General features: G+C 36.3%; 1 protein-coding gene across 11 annotated transcripts in view; it reads left to right on the top strand.

Annotated features, from left to right (window-relative positions):
- Positions 1-16,942, top strand: part of SENP6 (SUMO specific peptidase 6) — a 99,234-nt gene that overhangs the window by 34,720 nt on the left and 47,572 nt on the right. For 5 of the 11 annotated variants that reach the window (XM_058661324.1, XM_058661304.1, XM_058661333.1 and 2 more), the window contains 4 exons: positions 13-158; positions 1,464-1,568; positions 5,639-5,659; positions 11,245-11,315. In XM_058661324.1, the coding sequence (XP_058517307.1) occupies positions 133-158; positions 1,464-1,568; positions 5,639-5,659; positions 11,245-11,315 (223 nt within the window). In that variant the 5' untranslated portion in view covers positions 13-132. Of the gene's footprint in view, positions 1-12; positions 159-1,463; positions 1,569-5,564; positions 5,660-11,244; positions 11,316-16,942 lie in introns of those variants that run through there. The other 6 variants (XM_058661313.1, XM_058661308.1, XM_058661310.1 and 3 more) reach the window with 6 other exon arrangements.

The raw sequence follows: 16,942 nt of genomic DNA, 5'->3' as shown, positions 1-16,942 counted from the left end.
ATCTTTTTACAGTTAAATCGTCGATCTGAAATCGTTGCTACCAGTTCTGGTGATTTCGTCTTGAAGACATATGTAAGACGAAACAAGAGTGAAAGTTTTAAAACTTTAAAAGGGAATGCAATTGGACTTAACATGTTGAACAACAATAAGAAATTGAGGTATATTCATTCCATTGCACTTTCTCACAGTTTCCTACAATTTAACACCAAAAGCTGATGATCTTTGTGGCTGATAGTTCTAGCCTGTAGCTTTTCTTTTAAATTTCTTGGTAGGGCTGCTAAAAAGGGTGGTACCAATTTTGAATCTTAAGATGGATTGCAGTAATCTCATGAGTTTGCTCTCCTAGTAAAGTCTTAGTATTAAAAGTAGAATGCACCCTAAAGTAAGCTATAGTTAACTTAGGAGGTGGTAATGAAGATTATCTTAGTAAGGGGCTTTTTTTTTTCTTTCAAGATTTCCCGCTATTTGAGATGTAACTCGCTTTTATGTGCTTCTACTCTGTGTACTTACACAGTTATCAGTAGCAACCCAGAAATGGGATTATAAATTCTTAATTGTTAAAAGGCTTATTTATTTTTATTTGAAATTAAGAGAGGGAAGACAGATATTTCTATCCTCAGGACCACTTACCAGGCAGCCACAGTTTGGCCAAGATTAAGCCAAGCATAAGCCAGAAGCCAGCAGAGTCATCCAGGTCTCTGTTGTGACAGGTCACCCAAGCACTTGAGCCATCTACCACTGCTTTTCTGAAGTTCTTTAGCAAGGAGTTGGGTCACAGTAGAGCAGTGGGGACGTAAACTGGCAGACATACGGGATGCCAGCATCACAGATGGCAGTACTATATGCTGTGCCACACATCAGTTTGCATTATTTATTTTTAAAGATTTATTTTTATTTGAAAGGCAGATTTACAGAGAGGAGAGTCTGCTAGTTCACTCCCCAAATGACCTCTGTGGCCAAGTTGAGCCAGTTGAAAGCCAGGAATCAGTTTTTTCTGGGTCTCCTTGGTGGGTGCAAGAGCCCAAGGATTTGGGTTATCTTTCATTACTTTCCCAGGCATAGCAGCCAGGACTTGAACCAGTGCCCATATGGGATGCTTGTACCACAGGCAGAGGCTTAGCCTACTAGCTCACAGTGTTAGTCAACGTTATTTTATTTTCAATTTGTTAAATTATAGCTAGACAGTGTAAGTAGATAAAGACTAAGTATCTTTTTAGTGGCAAAATCTGATTTATATTCTCCTGTTGTTTTTTTCTTTTCTTGGTTCAAAGCATATGAAAGGCAAATTCAGGAAACTTAAAAGCTGCTAGTAGACAGTTTTACATTGTTGGTTGGCTTTTTCTACAAATAATTTTTAAGTGATGCAGCGTTTGTGTTTGTGCTGAAATTCGAAAGGATTTATTTTGTCTGTGTGTATGCAGTTTTTTCCTTTTCAGACTAATCATTATTTCTTGTGTCTGCAGTGAAAATACACAAAATACATCATTGTGTTCTGGAACTGTAGTTCATGGTAGACGCTTTCATCATGCTAATGCACAGATATCAGGAGTGAAAACAGCAGCCCAAAGGTAAACAGTCTGGTTGTTTTGACTTAGTACATGTGTGCAGTGCTCATTGTAAAAGCAGTGAGAAACAGCAGGGTACAGAGAGGGAGAGAGTAAGCTCCACAAGCGGGAGCTGAATGGGAAGCGGGGCCACCAGGACACGAACCGGAACCCATATGGGATCCTGGACCTTTAAGGTGAGGACTTTAGCTCAAGGCTACTGCACCAGGCCCAGGAGTCATACTCTTAATCCAGTGAAAATACCAATAGAAAACATTGATGAAAATCTTCCTGATATTGTCAAAGTGTTGAAATACTGAAAAGTTGGAATACAAATTTTAAATTTATAATAAAAAATGAAACTGATGATGGTCAATTTTAAGATTGAATTTTAAATTTCTATTGCTTTTGATGGGGGCATGTGGATTACTTGTTAGTTTGGGATTATTTGCATAGTAAACTATTTTTCCTGTCCTTCATTTCCTCTTTAGTAATGTCTGTAAAGATTAGTCTAGAAATTGAGTTGTGTTTTCTTTTATTCTGAGTCTTAGCACCTGTTAGATTTTGTGTATGTATTTCATTTCATCTTTATAAAAGAATGCATTCAGTTAATAGGAATTCATATTTGCTAGTACAGTATTGTTTCTTAAATTGAATTAATTTGTGTTTAAAGAAGCAATGCTGAGTAAAAACATCTGGCAATAAAACTAGGAGAATTAACTATGCAGTGAAGGCATTAGCAAGGCAGATTCCATTTAGGTTTGCCTTTTATTTATTCTTAGAAATATAAACATTTTTTACTTCACCTGTAGTATAACTATTATTACTAAAATGATGCTAAAATTCACAGACAAGCTAGTGAAAGTATTTTCACCTTTCTTTCAAAGGCATTTGATTGATTTTATGCTATGTGTCATCTGTAGATATGGTGAAGGATGTTCCAAGAAGAATTTGACCAACTGTATACCCTTGTAGCTTATTAGAGTAGAGAAAGAAAAACAACTGGTTGTACAGTTATTGTAGGAGTAGAGATATATACAAAGTATGCATAGTGTTAAAGGAGCTTTTGTATATATCAGGTGTACAAGTAGGACTTTCTGTGCAGTTGGAATCATCAGAGACACAACAGTATTACCTAATCTGGTTGCTGTCAAATAGTTGACATAATTACCAGGACTTATGTGAAGGTAGACACACTGACATTTATAGCTTTTCCTGAAATGTTTTATTTAATCCAGTCTTAATTTGAAATAAAAAATTATGCTGTCATTTGGAAATTCACACACAAGACATTCTTATGGTGAGTGGTAGAGCTTGTCTTGTACGTCAGACAGTTCTTCTGAGTAATTTGTAATTCTTTAGAAAGAATGCTAACAAGTGTTTCATACATATTTTCCTAAAAAAATAAATCAGTGAAGAGGTTTTGTTATTTTAGTTTCGACTTACGGAGTTGGGAGCTCTTAAATTTTAATTAAATTATCTATTTATGTTTAATATTTATTTGAAAGCTAGAGTTACTTAGAGACCTTCCACTTGCTAATTCACCTTCTAAGTGGCTACAGTGACTAGGCGTGGACCAGATCAAAGCCAGGAGCCCATAATTTCATCTCAGTCTTCTACATGGGTGGTAGGGGCCCAAGTACTTGGCACCATCTTCCACAAATTCCCCAAATGCATTAGCAGTGAGCTGGGTCAGAAGTAGAACAGCCAGGACTGCAGTTAATCATATGGATGGCTTCACAGGTGGTGAAGCCTAACTTGCTATGCCACAACACCAGCCCCTAAGTATACTTTTTTTAAAAATATATATGTTAAGAATAATCTTGGTAACACTCGTGGAAAAGTGAGTGTCTGCAGTAGCATTTGTAATGGGCTCATAACAAGGTATATGAGCTCCTGATAACAATGAGTTTTGATTATTAACAAAAGTGCCAGTGTAAGTTTTTGAAATTGTAAAATTGGGTCATGGATGTGAGAATTAATCAGTTAGTCTGTTTTTTCTCCCTCTGTTTTTTATTTTTGATATTAGTTTTATGCCAGTTCAAGGTAATCCTTCCCATTGTGTTTGAAATACTCCAACAAGAGTGTAAGTTGACAGTTTTCAAAGTCCTACATTAATAATAATTACATTTCCTAGCTTTTGAAAAAAATTGAAGCTTTTTATTTTCATTGGAAAGGAGATGTACAGAGAGGAGGATAGACAGAGAGAAAGATGGATTCTGCAAATGACTGTAGTGGCCAAAGTTAAGCCAATCTGAAGTCAGGAGACTCTTCCTGGTCTCCCACATAGATACAGGGTCCCATGGCTTTGGGCCATGTTCTACTGCTTTTCCAGGTGATGAATGGTAATTGGAGCAGCTGGGACATAAACTGGTGCCCATACGGGATGCTGGCACTTGCAGACACAAGATTAGCCAGCTGAGCCATTGTGCTGGACCAAATTTTCAAAAAATTAAAAAATAAGCTTTTCCTCGGGCAGAACATGACATTAATCAGTTGAAGACTCTCATAGAATACCACAGCTTACAAATTAGATGCCATATCATGATAACTGCATTTTTCTCAACATTAAGAAAAATGTATTGTATGTTTATTTTTGTTATTGTTCTTCCTAACTACATTTTGTTGGGGAGGACCAAACTTGGTTTATTTTATCTCTGTTCTGTTTTTTGCTTTCCATTTCCTCTGTGTAGATAGGTTTAAAAAACAAGAGAATACTAAACCTGGAACTCTAAAGTGAGGAGTTGGAAATGGCTAGATTGACATTAATACCTGAATTGGCTTTTCAGTTTACCTTTTCTATAAATATAATTTCTTAAGAATATATAAAGTGGACTGTATCTAAGCTTTGATGTTTATATTTTGTTTTCCTTTATTTTTAAAGATTTACTTGTTTAGAAGGCAGAGTGACCGATGAGAGAAAGCATGCTTTTTTATCTGCTGGTTCATACCCAGGAACCAGTAAGTCCATTTTGATCAACCTGGTGGGTGGCAGGGATCCAAGCAATTGGACCATCTTTCCCTGCCTTCCCAGGTGTGTTAACAGGTAGCTAGTTTGGAAGTGGAATAGCCAGAAATTGAAATGATCATCTGACATGGAATGCCAGTGTCCCAAGGGACAACTTAACCTGCTAGAACAAAATACCAACTGGAGTATAATAATATTCCCCTGATTTCCTGACATTTTTCCAGAGTGAATTGATTTTATTCATATTGTTCTCAGGTTTAATAGTCAAGGTGAAATTTCAAATATAATGTTAATGCAATTTTTAAAAAACGTGTTTCTTTTGTATGTAAAAACAAGTTGCCCTATTTTACTTTAATTTTCTAAGACTAACTTACTGTTTTACTTGTGTACTATGCATTTTATTAATGTGAATTTAATATCATTTTTTAGATGATACTTTCATTTCAGTTTTGATTATTTAGTTCCTTTTAAATAAAGAATAATATTAGGGCGTGAATATTTAATTCTAAGTGGAGGGTTCATGTAGATTTACTTTAGGTTAATTAATGTTAACATTCTTTGAACTTCGCTTGAACTGTGTAGAAGACTGAGACTTACATATTGGACTCTTGTTACGGACCATGATTTTAAAGCCTGGGCTTTCCCTTGTGTCCCAAGTCACATACTGTGTTTAATTTAAGACTTTGGGCAGAAGTTCAATAAATCTTAAAAAGGTTTCTTTAACTCAAAAACAAATAATCATTCTGTTAATAGAATTGGAAACCCTTAAGTTTTTTTGAGTCTTTGTATCTTAGAACATTTTGCATAATCCTTCTAATATAACAGATCCTTGAAGGTTTAATAGTTAAATTAAGCCCTTTCAAGAATTTTCAGGTTTTTATGTATCCATTTTTCTTCCTTTTAAATATGATTGTTGTAATTATTTTGTGTGTTAACAAAAGTTGGAAAATAATTTAGATAAGATTCATAATGTAGTATATTATATATATGTATATATATGAATTGTATTGTAACACATTGACCACATTATAGTTCTGCCTTATTAACTACAGTTACTACGACTACAGTGTTATATCTACAGTGAGGTCTTGCCTCTTACGTTTTTTTTCTTTTTTCATGTTTTAAGCAGTCTGGACCGAAAAGAAAGGTAAGCTTAATATTGATGAAATTAGAGCATGGATGTAGCAATGAAATACCAGAGTATATACTTTGAAACTGTTCATTGAATTAGAGTTTATCATTGAAGCTCATATTCTTAATGAAATGAAACCCATTAATAGTACAATACCATACTGGATTTATGAAAATGTTGTTTTGATATAGTTCTTAATATATGTTTTTCCATGAATAATTCACATACTTACACTGATATGACTTTCCTTTGAACATACAATGTTTTAATGCTTTGGTTATAAAGTTGTTTTCAGTTAAATCATCAGAATCATTCTTGCTATATTTCAGTGATGATGTCCTGTTTTTACATCTCAGGAGATTAGGTTGGATGAGATGAAAATACCTTAAGTTTAGAGTTATGGCTTTATAGATCAAATATATTTTGTTCTAGCTCAAAAAAATCTAGCAATTTTGTGAATATCTTTAGTTCTTAGACATGTTGGTAATGTTTTAGGAGCTATCTAAATAACTTATCTGGCATTAAAAAAAATTTAAGAACCTATTGTGGGGATTTTTTTGCATAATAAAATAGTTGTAATTTCTGTAAAATAGGCGCCCGTAGGGGGAGTTTCTCCTGCGTATATGTAGGGGGAATTTTTGTCCATATGTGTATGTGTTTGCTTGTGTGTGTTTTCCTGGCTCCCTTGAGATGTTCAAAAGTTTCTTTGTCAATCCTGTGCTGTCCTCTAAATGGGTTAAACTTTTGTGTTAAAGCAACATTTTTGTATAATTGGTTTCTGTATAATTTTGTTAAATTATAGAGCTGAAATTACGGAATGAAAAGTGTAGAGGAAATGAAATTGATAACTGTAATATTTTATGAGATGTATATATTTCATCTTAATAAATCCCTAATTACTGAGATAATCCTCCCAGGAAAACTTTAAGTATATTTTATAATTGTAAATGCTTTTAAATTAATGGATTGTGCAAATATTTTATTACTGGTTTCCACAGAAGTAAACAATGGTTTCCTGTTGCCTTTTTTTTTTTTTTTTTTTTGAGTAAACCATTACTTCTTGTCAGATACAGGAGCTTCAAAACCTATGGGAAAATGGACTAGATGTTTATTTTGGTGCAAAAAGGTTTTGAAATTATGCATTTATCAGCTGCATAATAATCATTTTTATGAACTTTTAAAGATCTTGTCTTTCTGTATCTTTTTAATTTGAAACTTATAAATGGCTGCTTTTGTCCGTAAGATGTTTTTAGTAGTACTGCTGTAAATAGACGTCACATAATTTCATACCATCATACATATAACACAGTTTTGGTATTCTGTACTTAAATGTGGGCACTATTTTTAAAATAATAGAAAATCACCAATTACATTTAATTTTATAATAGCCTTTGAGTTTTACTAATTATTGTACACTGATTTGGCTTTTTATGCATAGTGGAAATTACTCATTGATACAGTCAGCATATATTTAAATGCCTTTCTGTGCCACATACTTTTCTAGGAGCAAACAGAAATTTCTGCCCTCTTCTGACCTTATATTCTTGTTGGAATAATACTGGAATAGGAGTCAGAAGATCTACAGACAAGTAACTAGCATAACCAGTAGGCACATTACTTTGCTATAAAATGAAAGTAACTAATATTTGTCACATTTTAATGAAGTTTTTCAAGAAACATTTTCTAAAAATGACTTAGATAATATAATAACTTTGGAATTTCTGAATTTTAATAGACTAGATGTTTCAGCCTTTTTTTTTTTTTTTTAAGATTTATTTATTTGAAAGGCAAAGTTAGGGAGAAAGAAAGACAGAGGTCATCCATCCACTGATTCCCCATGGGTAGTGTGGCAAATAAAACAGAATATCTGTACTCTGTAGTTTACATTTATATTTTGATGGGGCAAAAACTAATAATGACAAGTGAAACATGAAGTGCTAAGTAGTGCTAACTGTTGGTGTGCAGTTGCATGTTCATCTGTGAATCTAGCGTTTTAACAAGAACTAAAGGAAAAGCAATGAACCACGCTATGGTCATAATGGCCTTTCTGGTTAGGGAAGAGAGTGTTAAGTTATACAGGATCGAATTTGACATAAATGGAAAACAGAAAAAAGTAGCCACGGCAGTTACAGTTTAGGAAAGGGGAGAATATGACAAGAGGAGTTTGGAGATATACTGGCATCTGGTCATAAAAGGCTTTTTGCAAGGTGATCTGAAGAGGTTGAATTTTATGTTGCTGCAATAGAAGCTTTCAGAGCATGTTACATAGGGAACTTTTTAATCGCCAGATAGATTTCTGATTTGGGAGATGAGTGTGCAGAAAGAGATATTCTGCCTTCTGGCTCACTCCCACAGTAGCTACTACTGGCAGGACCAAATAAAGCTGGGGTAGACAGGTGGGAGAAGTGGTGTTGTGAAGTAGCCAGCAATTCCATCACACAGCACCATAGGCTACAGTGAAGGTGCTGAGTTACATTGTGAATGAGGCAGAAAGCCAGGAAACTGTAATGCTATTTTAGATTTTTGAGCAAAAACATCAAATTAGTTGATTTATGCCGTTTTTTGGAAAGTATCTGCAGTTAAATGGATGCTAAAGGAGATTGCTGAAGTGTCTTTACCAGAATTCATGTTGAAACCTAACCCCACCTTGGTGGAATTAAGAGATGGGATTTCTGGATGTGATTAAATCGTGACAATCCCGACTTATGTCAGTTTATACTGACATGTTTGCAGCATACCTAGCTCAAACTGCAGAAGTAAATTTGTACTTGCAGAGTTTCTGGCCACTCTGAACCACAAAACTATTTTCCTTGCCAATAAACTTCAGTATTTTAGATTAACTAAAATTTATGTTACTATTGTTAAAATACATGATAAACTCAGAGTTCCTGGGTAGTTAATCATGTTATCATATTTTGCTTCAGAATCATAGTTTTTCTGTTGTGTTTTTTTAAAGATTTGTTTATTTTTATTGCAAAGTCAGATATACAGGAGAGGAGGAGAGACAGGGAGCAAAATCTTTATCTGCTGATTCACTCCCCAAGTGGCCGCAACGGCTGGAACTGAGCTCATCCGAAGCCAGGAGCCTCATGAGTGCAGGCTCCCAAGTCTTTGGGCCGTCCTTCACTGCTTTCCCCAGGCCATAAGCAGAGAGCTGGACGAGAAGTGGGACCACTGGTATTAGAACTTGTACCCATATGAGATCTCGGGCATCCAAGGCGAGGACTTTAGCCGCTAGATTATCACGCTGGGCCCTTCTGATGCATTTTAACTCATTATGTCCAACTGCAATATTTATGGAATAAATACACATGAAGATGTAAACTGAGCAGTAAATATACTATTTAGTGTTATTTTAAAATAGGAATACCTTGCAATTCATAGAATTGGTAAACTTGGGCTTTAGTAGGTTAAAGATATCATTTTAATTTTTCCATGGTGTAGAGTTAAAAAAAAAATAGGGCCTTAAAAAATCAGTGGATTTTGAGATAACTTTGTAATATATATTCATGTACTTTGTTTCAGTCATAATGTAATATAATTAGAAGCTGAAAATCTACCTTTTTTTTTAAGCTACTGGGGTATGGGCAGGACTTTTTTTCTGGTTTTTATTTGTTTGTTTTGTTTTTTGTTTTTAAGATATTTATTTATTTTATTTGAAAGGCAGAGTTAGAAGAGAAATAGCTTCAATCCAATGGTTTACTCCTCTAGTGGTCACAATGGCCAGAGCCAGGTGCCAGAAGCTTTTTCTGACTCTCTAAACATGTTGTTGCAGAGGGCCTAGCACTTGGGCTGTCTTTTGCTGCTTTTCCAGATGCCTTAACAAGGAGCTGGACTGGAAATAGTACAGCCAGAATTCAAGCTGACATCCATATGGATTGTTGGTACTGCCATTTAATAGTTACGTGAACAGGGGAGGTTAATTAATCTTATCGTGCCTGTTTCCTCAACTATGAAGGATTGTAAGGTTGTTGTGGGAATTAGATGAGTACAGTGCCATTAAACCAATACCTGGCACACGATGATGAGTATTTGCTTAATACTATTACAAGAACACTACCATTAACTTCCCTACTGTTTTTCTCATGTCATTTTCATATTTTGTTTTCAATTTAAGTGCTTTTTCTATCACAATGTAAGATGTAAAACTGTGAAATTCTTGTAAGAAAATTTCTTTTGAGATGTTTGTGTGATTTTGTAGTTGTATCCTCCTCTAAGTGATAGGAATTATCTGTCACTAGTGTGACTGACTCACACTGTGTTAGAGTGGCTTGTTGGCTTAGCAAGCTACTCGTCAGCCTATGGCACTGGCATCCCATACAGGCACCGATTTGTCTCGCAGCTGCTGTGCTTCTGATATAGCTCTCTGCTTATGACCTGAGAAAGCAGTAGAGGATGGCCAAGTCCTTGGGCCCCTGTACACACAAGGAAGACCCAGGAGAAGCTTCTGGCTCACAGTTTCAGACCAGGTCAGCTCTAGCCAAAGTGGCCATTTCGGGAGTGAGTCAGTGGGTCGAAGAATTCTCTCTTTCCCTCCCTCTCTGTAATTCTGACTTTTAGGTGAAATAAATTAATGTTTAAAAAAGGTTTACAAATAAAAATAAAAGATTCTATTTTTAATTTTCAAATAAAATGGGAATATTTTTAAAAGCTTTGATTTGGGTGCTGAATTACCTGTTAAATTTTTTGCTCTGTTTCAGATTATATATCATCTTTATGTTTTTATGCATAATTAGCTATAGCATATTTGTTTTTGCTCACAAATCATACATATTTTGTTTACATAGACAGTATTTGGTGCCCTGAATTCTAAGGATTATTATGCAATATGTATTCATCTGATGGTATATGAATTCTGATATAATGTAATAAAAAATTTAAAACAAGTATGCAGTTGTGTTACAAGACCGAAACACTTCTTTTGTAATTATAGTACATTTTTTTTACCCCTTTTGGGATTACCTTCAATACCAGTATCAGTATTTGACATTTACTATTTTATTCATTGATTTGTTTATTTAAAATTTACTTGAAAGGCAGAGTTACAGAGAGAGGGGAAGAGGCCGAAAGTGAGAGAGATTTTCCCTCTGCTAATCTGAAGATAAGAGGAAGAAGCTTCTTGCAGGTCTCCCATATGGGCACAGAAGCCCAAGTACTTGGGCCATCCTCTGCTGCTTTACCAGGACATGAGCAGAAAGCTGTATCGGAAGTGAAGCAGCTGGAGTTTGAATCTGCACCCATATGGGATGCAAATACAATTTAGCCTGCTATACCATAACCCCAGCCCATAACTTTTGAAGTTTTAATTTCCCAAAAGTTTGCTTTCAGAGAACAGTGATTTGGATTTTAGTTATTAAATGTTTTTCCAACAACCTTCATACTGTAAGCTTAGAGTGATGATCTAAGTAAATAGTTTGTTACAGTTTTAATTTATTAAAGTTTACTAAGATTTTTGTATGATACGGTTTGGTATTGTCACTTTTTATATATCTAAAAGCTATAGTTACTTTTAATAAATATATCTTAACTATGCCCTTAACTTTTTCACTTTGGAAATTATATGTTCTTTTAAATAAAATTGTATGAATTTTCTTTTCTAGGAAAGAATACCCACCTCATGTCCAAAAAGCTGAAATTAGTTCAGTAAGGTTAAGTCGGCCACAAGGTATGGGTAAGTGTGTAGTTTTAATTGTTAATACCTGTGATGGGTTTTGAGTTACTGTATATGAAAGGCACCAAAAAAGATTTTTTTTAAAAAAATGCTAAGTTTAGGGTATTTTCAGCCATAATAGAAACTTATAGGCAATGTTTTTTTTGTTTTTTTGGTTTTTTGGTTTTTTTGGTTTTTTTTTTGCAACTATAGTTTGAGAGTTTTAACTGTGACCTGATGTCATTGAACAATTGCAGAGTCAGGTCGTTATACTTTGAATTCCTGATTATACTGTTATTTTTCTTGTGTTGGGCATCCAGATATTAACTGTGGATGAACTATTGCTCCAAAATTGTACTTTATTGAACTGCTATAATTATGTTATATAATTATATTTTCTTTCTTTCTTTTTATTTACATTTTATTATTATTATGATCATCTTATGATACAATTGCATAGGCTCCTGGCATTTCCCTTATCCCCTCCCCAAGTCCAACCCCCTCACCTAGTTCCTCTATATCATTACTAAAATATAGTTCTTCATACTCAGTCATATGTCCATCATTGCGGGCATGGACAGTGGCAGAGAGTCCAGCATCCTATTGTCAAGATATAGTGAACAGTTTCATTGTAAGTTCATCTTTGTCTGGAAACAGAAATGCATACCACACTACACCCTCACATCTGGATGTTAGTCTCCATTTCACAGCTACTGTACATCCCCTTAAATGAAAAGTCATAATACAAAATCAACAATAAAAAGAAAAATAGAAATTTACAATGCCTTGAAGTTAAATGACATGTTACTAGATATGACAGTCTCCATTACACAGCTACTATACATCCCCTTAAATGAGAAGCCACAAAACATAATTAACAGGAAGAAAAAGAAAAATTAACTACACCAAGAAGTTAAATAACATGCTACTAAATGACTAACGTGTAGCTGAAGAAATGAAAATCAAGAACCTTCTTGCAGAAAATGATGCTACTCTATGATCTATGAGTCACTGAATGATTTAATCAGAAGAAAGTGTTTTGAAGAGATGAAACTAACAGAAAACAACAAAACCCAGGCGATATAGTTTCCGCTGATTTTTGTTGGTGAAGTGTGTCTCTTATAGACAATAAATAGATGGGTTTTGTTTTTTAATCCAGTGTACTAATCTATGACGTTTGATTGAGCTTAAGCCATTTACATTCAGGGTTAATATGTACGGGTGGTACTTTGGTCCTGTCATTTTAGCAATGGGTTGTTCAATGGTTTAGTCTTCTGTTGTCATTTTACTGGGCTGTTCTTCCCATTTGCCTTTGGTTTTGGTAGGTGCTGTTCCTCTTCTCTGTCAAGAGAACATCTTGAAGTATCATTTGTAGGGCAGGTTTGGAAGAGGCAAATTCTTTTAACTTTTCTTGACTGTGGAAGAATTTTATTTCATTTTCAAAGGCAAAAGAAAGCTTTGCTGGATATGTTATCCTAGGCTGTCAATTTTCTTCTTTAAGAATATGGAATATGTCACTCCATTCTCTTCTTGCCTGTAGAGTTTCCTGTGAGAGATCTCCTGTGAGTTTAATTGGCATTCCTTTATATGTCAATTCATTTTTTTCATGTGCACATTTAAGGATCTTTTCCTTATGTTCTATTGAAAAGAGCTTGAAGATCATGTGTCTTGGTGAAGATTGCTTTTGATCAAGCCTGTTGGGAGTTCTGTGCCCCTCCTGGATCTTGTTTCCCAATTCTATCTCCAGATGAGGGAAATTTTCCTTTATTATTTCATTAAGCACATTTGCAAACTGAGCTTCTGTTTCTGCACCTTCTGGGACTCCCATAACTCTTATATTTGGCCATTTAATAGTGTCTTTCAATTCTTGAACACTTTTTTTGGCCTGATCCAGCTCTGTTTCCAGTTTTTTGTTTGCTTCCCCCTGATGACAGGAAATATCTTCCAATTCTGAGATTCTTTCTTCTGCTTGCTTCATTCCATTTTGGAGACTCTCCATTGTACTCTTAATTTGCTCTACTGTGTTCTTAATTTCTAATATATCAGCCTTGGTTTGCTGTATTGCTTCCTTAAATTCTTTGAACTCTTGTATGAGCTTCTCATTGTTGATCAGAAGTTTTAAAATGAGTTGTATGAATTCTGTGTGTCCCATTTTCTCGATGTCTTCCTCAGTTAACCCTGAGATTGGCATAGGGTTTTGCTCCATTGCAGGGGAGTTTTCAGTAATATTTATTGTACCTTTGTCTCTTCTTTTGCTCTTGGCCATTGTACTCCTGGTTAGCAGAGTCTTCTCCTTGGGGCAGGTTTCTAAGCTGTGTCACCCACAGGTCTACAATGTGATTTTACCTATTGCAGTTGGTAACAACTCTTTGCTTGCAGCCACTTGTGCCACAACCTCCAGCGAGTTCCAGGTCTGGGTTCTTATGTTAGATTTCTACCGTAATCTCCACAGCCCCAGCTCCTGGCTCACCACTCTCCACCTCCTGTGATACTGTGCTGAGGCTGCAACTTTGTCTCTGCAACCTATCTCCCACTTTTGATTGGAGCAGGTCCCAGGATTAGAGAGACACCAGGCGTCCTATATAGTTAGGTTGTTGGTGGCACTGATCTTGCTGGAACTTGTTGGCTGTTAGGTCTAGGTGCCACACAGACCTATTTTGGCCTGTACGATGCCACAGTCAGTATTATTTTCCTGCGGGACCAGTGCTATCCACGGACCTCAGTGAGTTCTCGCGAGCTCAGTACATGCACAGTTCACTGTTGTCCCCTGCAGTCCTAAAGCTTTTGCCACGGTGTACAAAATGGCGCCCAACGTACCACTACTAGAGTTCTTGATCTGCTGGCCATCAGATCTGAGGGCTACCCAGACCTGTCTTGGGTGGAACCTGTAGGATGCCACATTGATACAGTTCACTGAGTCAGAAATGAGTTCACTCCCAGCTCAGCGTATGCTCAGTCCTTTCCCTTGCCTTTGCCTCCTTATGCAAAATGGTGCCCAGTTCAGCTCTAGGGGGCTGACAGGGCTGTGAAATCCACTGTGTTCTTGCACTGTCCGTGTAGGATCTGCTGCTCTGTCTCTGCCCCGGGTCAAATCAAATGGACCAGCAGGACAGACAGTCCTTTGTCTGGGCTCACCTCCCAAGCTCCCAGTGGAAGTCCCTTCCCACCTGTTTGCTGGTGGAGTTCAGATTGCTGTTAGCTGAAAGCCGCTGGAGTTTCAGTCACTGCAACACCACACTGTTGTGTCTGCTGCTTTCCTGTGTCTGTCAGTTTCCAGGTTCCCCTCTGCTGTTGTTCTGTCCTTTCGTATTTCCTGAAATATGTCCTCTCTGCTTCATCCTGATTAAATGTTTTTCCGTCCGTTTAAACGTGTTCTTACTCTATTCTGCCATCTTGATTCTCCCGTATTTTATTTATTTCTATGCTAAAATTTATAATGCTTTACGGATCCTTTATTATTTTAAAAAGAGGTCATACCTGATGCAACTGTGTTAATAGCATTAGGAAACCCAATGTGATTGAAAATTTATATCTATAATGAAATCATTTTTAGTATACTCATCAGGAAAGTTAAATAATATTTGTGAAAAGTATTTCACTATTAAATCATTTTTCATTATCTAGACTGATTATTTCTAAGCTGGTTTACCAGTAGTTATTGGTAAAAATTATCTGTTCTAAGCCTTTGGTTTAAATACTCGCCTTGCTCATATTTCCTAATCAATGCACATTTTTCTACTTTAAATGAAAATCTGTGTATTTTCTAAACATGTGTATTTAAAATCTTTTTTCTTATTTTTATTTTTTAAAAGGTATATTTATTTATTTGAATAGCAGAGTAACAGGGAGGGAGAAATAGGACTTCTTTCTACTGATTCATTACCCACAATAACCAGTGCTGGACCAGGCTGAAGATGGAGTTGAGAGATGGTTCACTCTATAAATGACCACAACAGCTAGGCTATACCAGGGTGAAGCTAGGGGCAGGGAACTTCATCTGGGCCACCCATATCAGTAGGCAGGTGCAAGGACTTCACCCACCCTCTGCTGCTTTCCTATGTCCGTTAGGAGGGAGCTGCATTGGAAGGAAAGCAGCTAGAATTGAGCTGATACTTTTGCAATCTTGGCATTGCAGGCAGCAGTTTAATTTTGTGTACCACACCACTTATACTTCATTATTCTTTTGCTTGTTCTCAAAGAAAGCTATTCCAAATCCTTGTGAAGAACCGTGTAAGAAATATTATTTCCGGGCCCGGTGGCATGGCCTAGCAGCTAAAGTCCTCGCCTTGAACGTACCGGGATCCCATATGGGCACCGGTTCTAATCCTGGCAGCTCCACTTCTCATCCAGCTCCCTGTTTGTGGCCTGGGAAAGCAGTCGAGGACGGCCCAAACCTTTGGGACCCTGCACCCGCGTGGGAGACCTGGAAGAGGTTCCAGGTTCCCAGCTTTGGATCGGCGTGCATCGGCCTGTTGCAGCTCACTTGGGGAGTGAAACATCGGACGGAAGATCTTCCTCTCTGTCTCTCCTCTCTGTCTATCCGGCTTTCCAATAATAATAAAATCTTAAAAAAAAAACAAAAACAAATATTATTTCCACTTTATAAAAGCATAAGTGATGGGGCCCATTTATGTGATTTTAGGTACCAAACTTGTTACATGTGAATTTTTTTATAATTTTTTTGTTTTGGTTTTTATTGAAAGAATTGTAGAGGGAAAGACAAAGAGGTCTTCTTCCATCTGCTGGTTTACTTCCCATCCCAATTGACTGTGAGGGCCTAGACTATGCCATGCTGAAGGCTTTGGACTGGAAATCCATGTTGTTCCACATGGGTGACAAGGGCTCACATATTTGAGCTTTTTCACTGTTTTCCCAGGTGCATTGGAAAGGAGCTGGATAAGAGGCAATGCAGCTAGGACTTGAGTAGCTGGAAGTGTGGGTCAGCTCACAGTGCCATAATACTGATCCATTGCTAGCACTGAATTATTAAAACTTATTCAACAATATTAACTAGACAGGAATAACAATTTTTGTTGTTAGCTTTTTATTTTGATGTTTGTTTTAGACGTACAGAAAAGTTATAAAACTAATGCAAAGATACCTATTTATTCTTCACTCAGCTTCCCCTAATGATAACGTATTTCTAATCATATTTTATTAAAACCTTTATTTATTATAAAGGCAGGAAGAAAGAAATTTCTTATCTACTGCTTCACTTTAAAATGCCAACAATGTCTCATGCTGAGCCATGCCAAAGCCAGACAGCAGGAACTCAATGTGTGTCTTTCAAAGGGGTGGTTGGGACCCAGTTACGTGATGTTTTGAGCATTTGCAGGAAGTAAGCATTTGCAGGAAGCTAGAATTGAGAACGGAATCAAGGCATGAACCAGCACCCCCTATATGGGATATGAAATTTGAGCTGCCTGCCATTAAGAAACTGCAATTAGTGTAAGGTTTTTGACTAAGCTATAGCTCGTTCAAATTTCACCACTGATGTCCTCAGTGTCTTCCAGTTGTGATCTCACATTGTCAAAATACTATCATTTCCTTGGCAGCTTTGAAGATTACTGGTCATTTGCCTTATATCATATCTCACAGTACAGTTTGATGATGCTTGATTTTCAGTGGTTATCTGATGTTGATATGTC

The sequence above is a fragment of the Ochotona princeps genome, chromosome 1, assembly GCF_030435755.1.
Source record: "Ochotona princeps isolate mOchPri1 chromosome 1, mOchPri1.hap1, whole genome shotgun sequence".
NCBI classification, from domain to species: Eukaryota; Metazoa; Chordata; class Mammalia; order Lagomorpha; family Ochotonidae; genus Ochotona; species Ochotona princeps.
The sequence above is the reverse complement of the archived record's forward strand: the minus strand, read 5'-3'. Positions and strand labels throughout refer to the sequence as shown.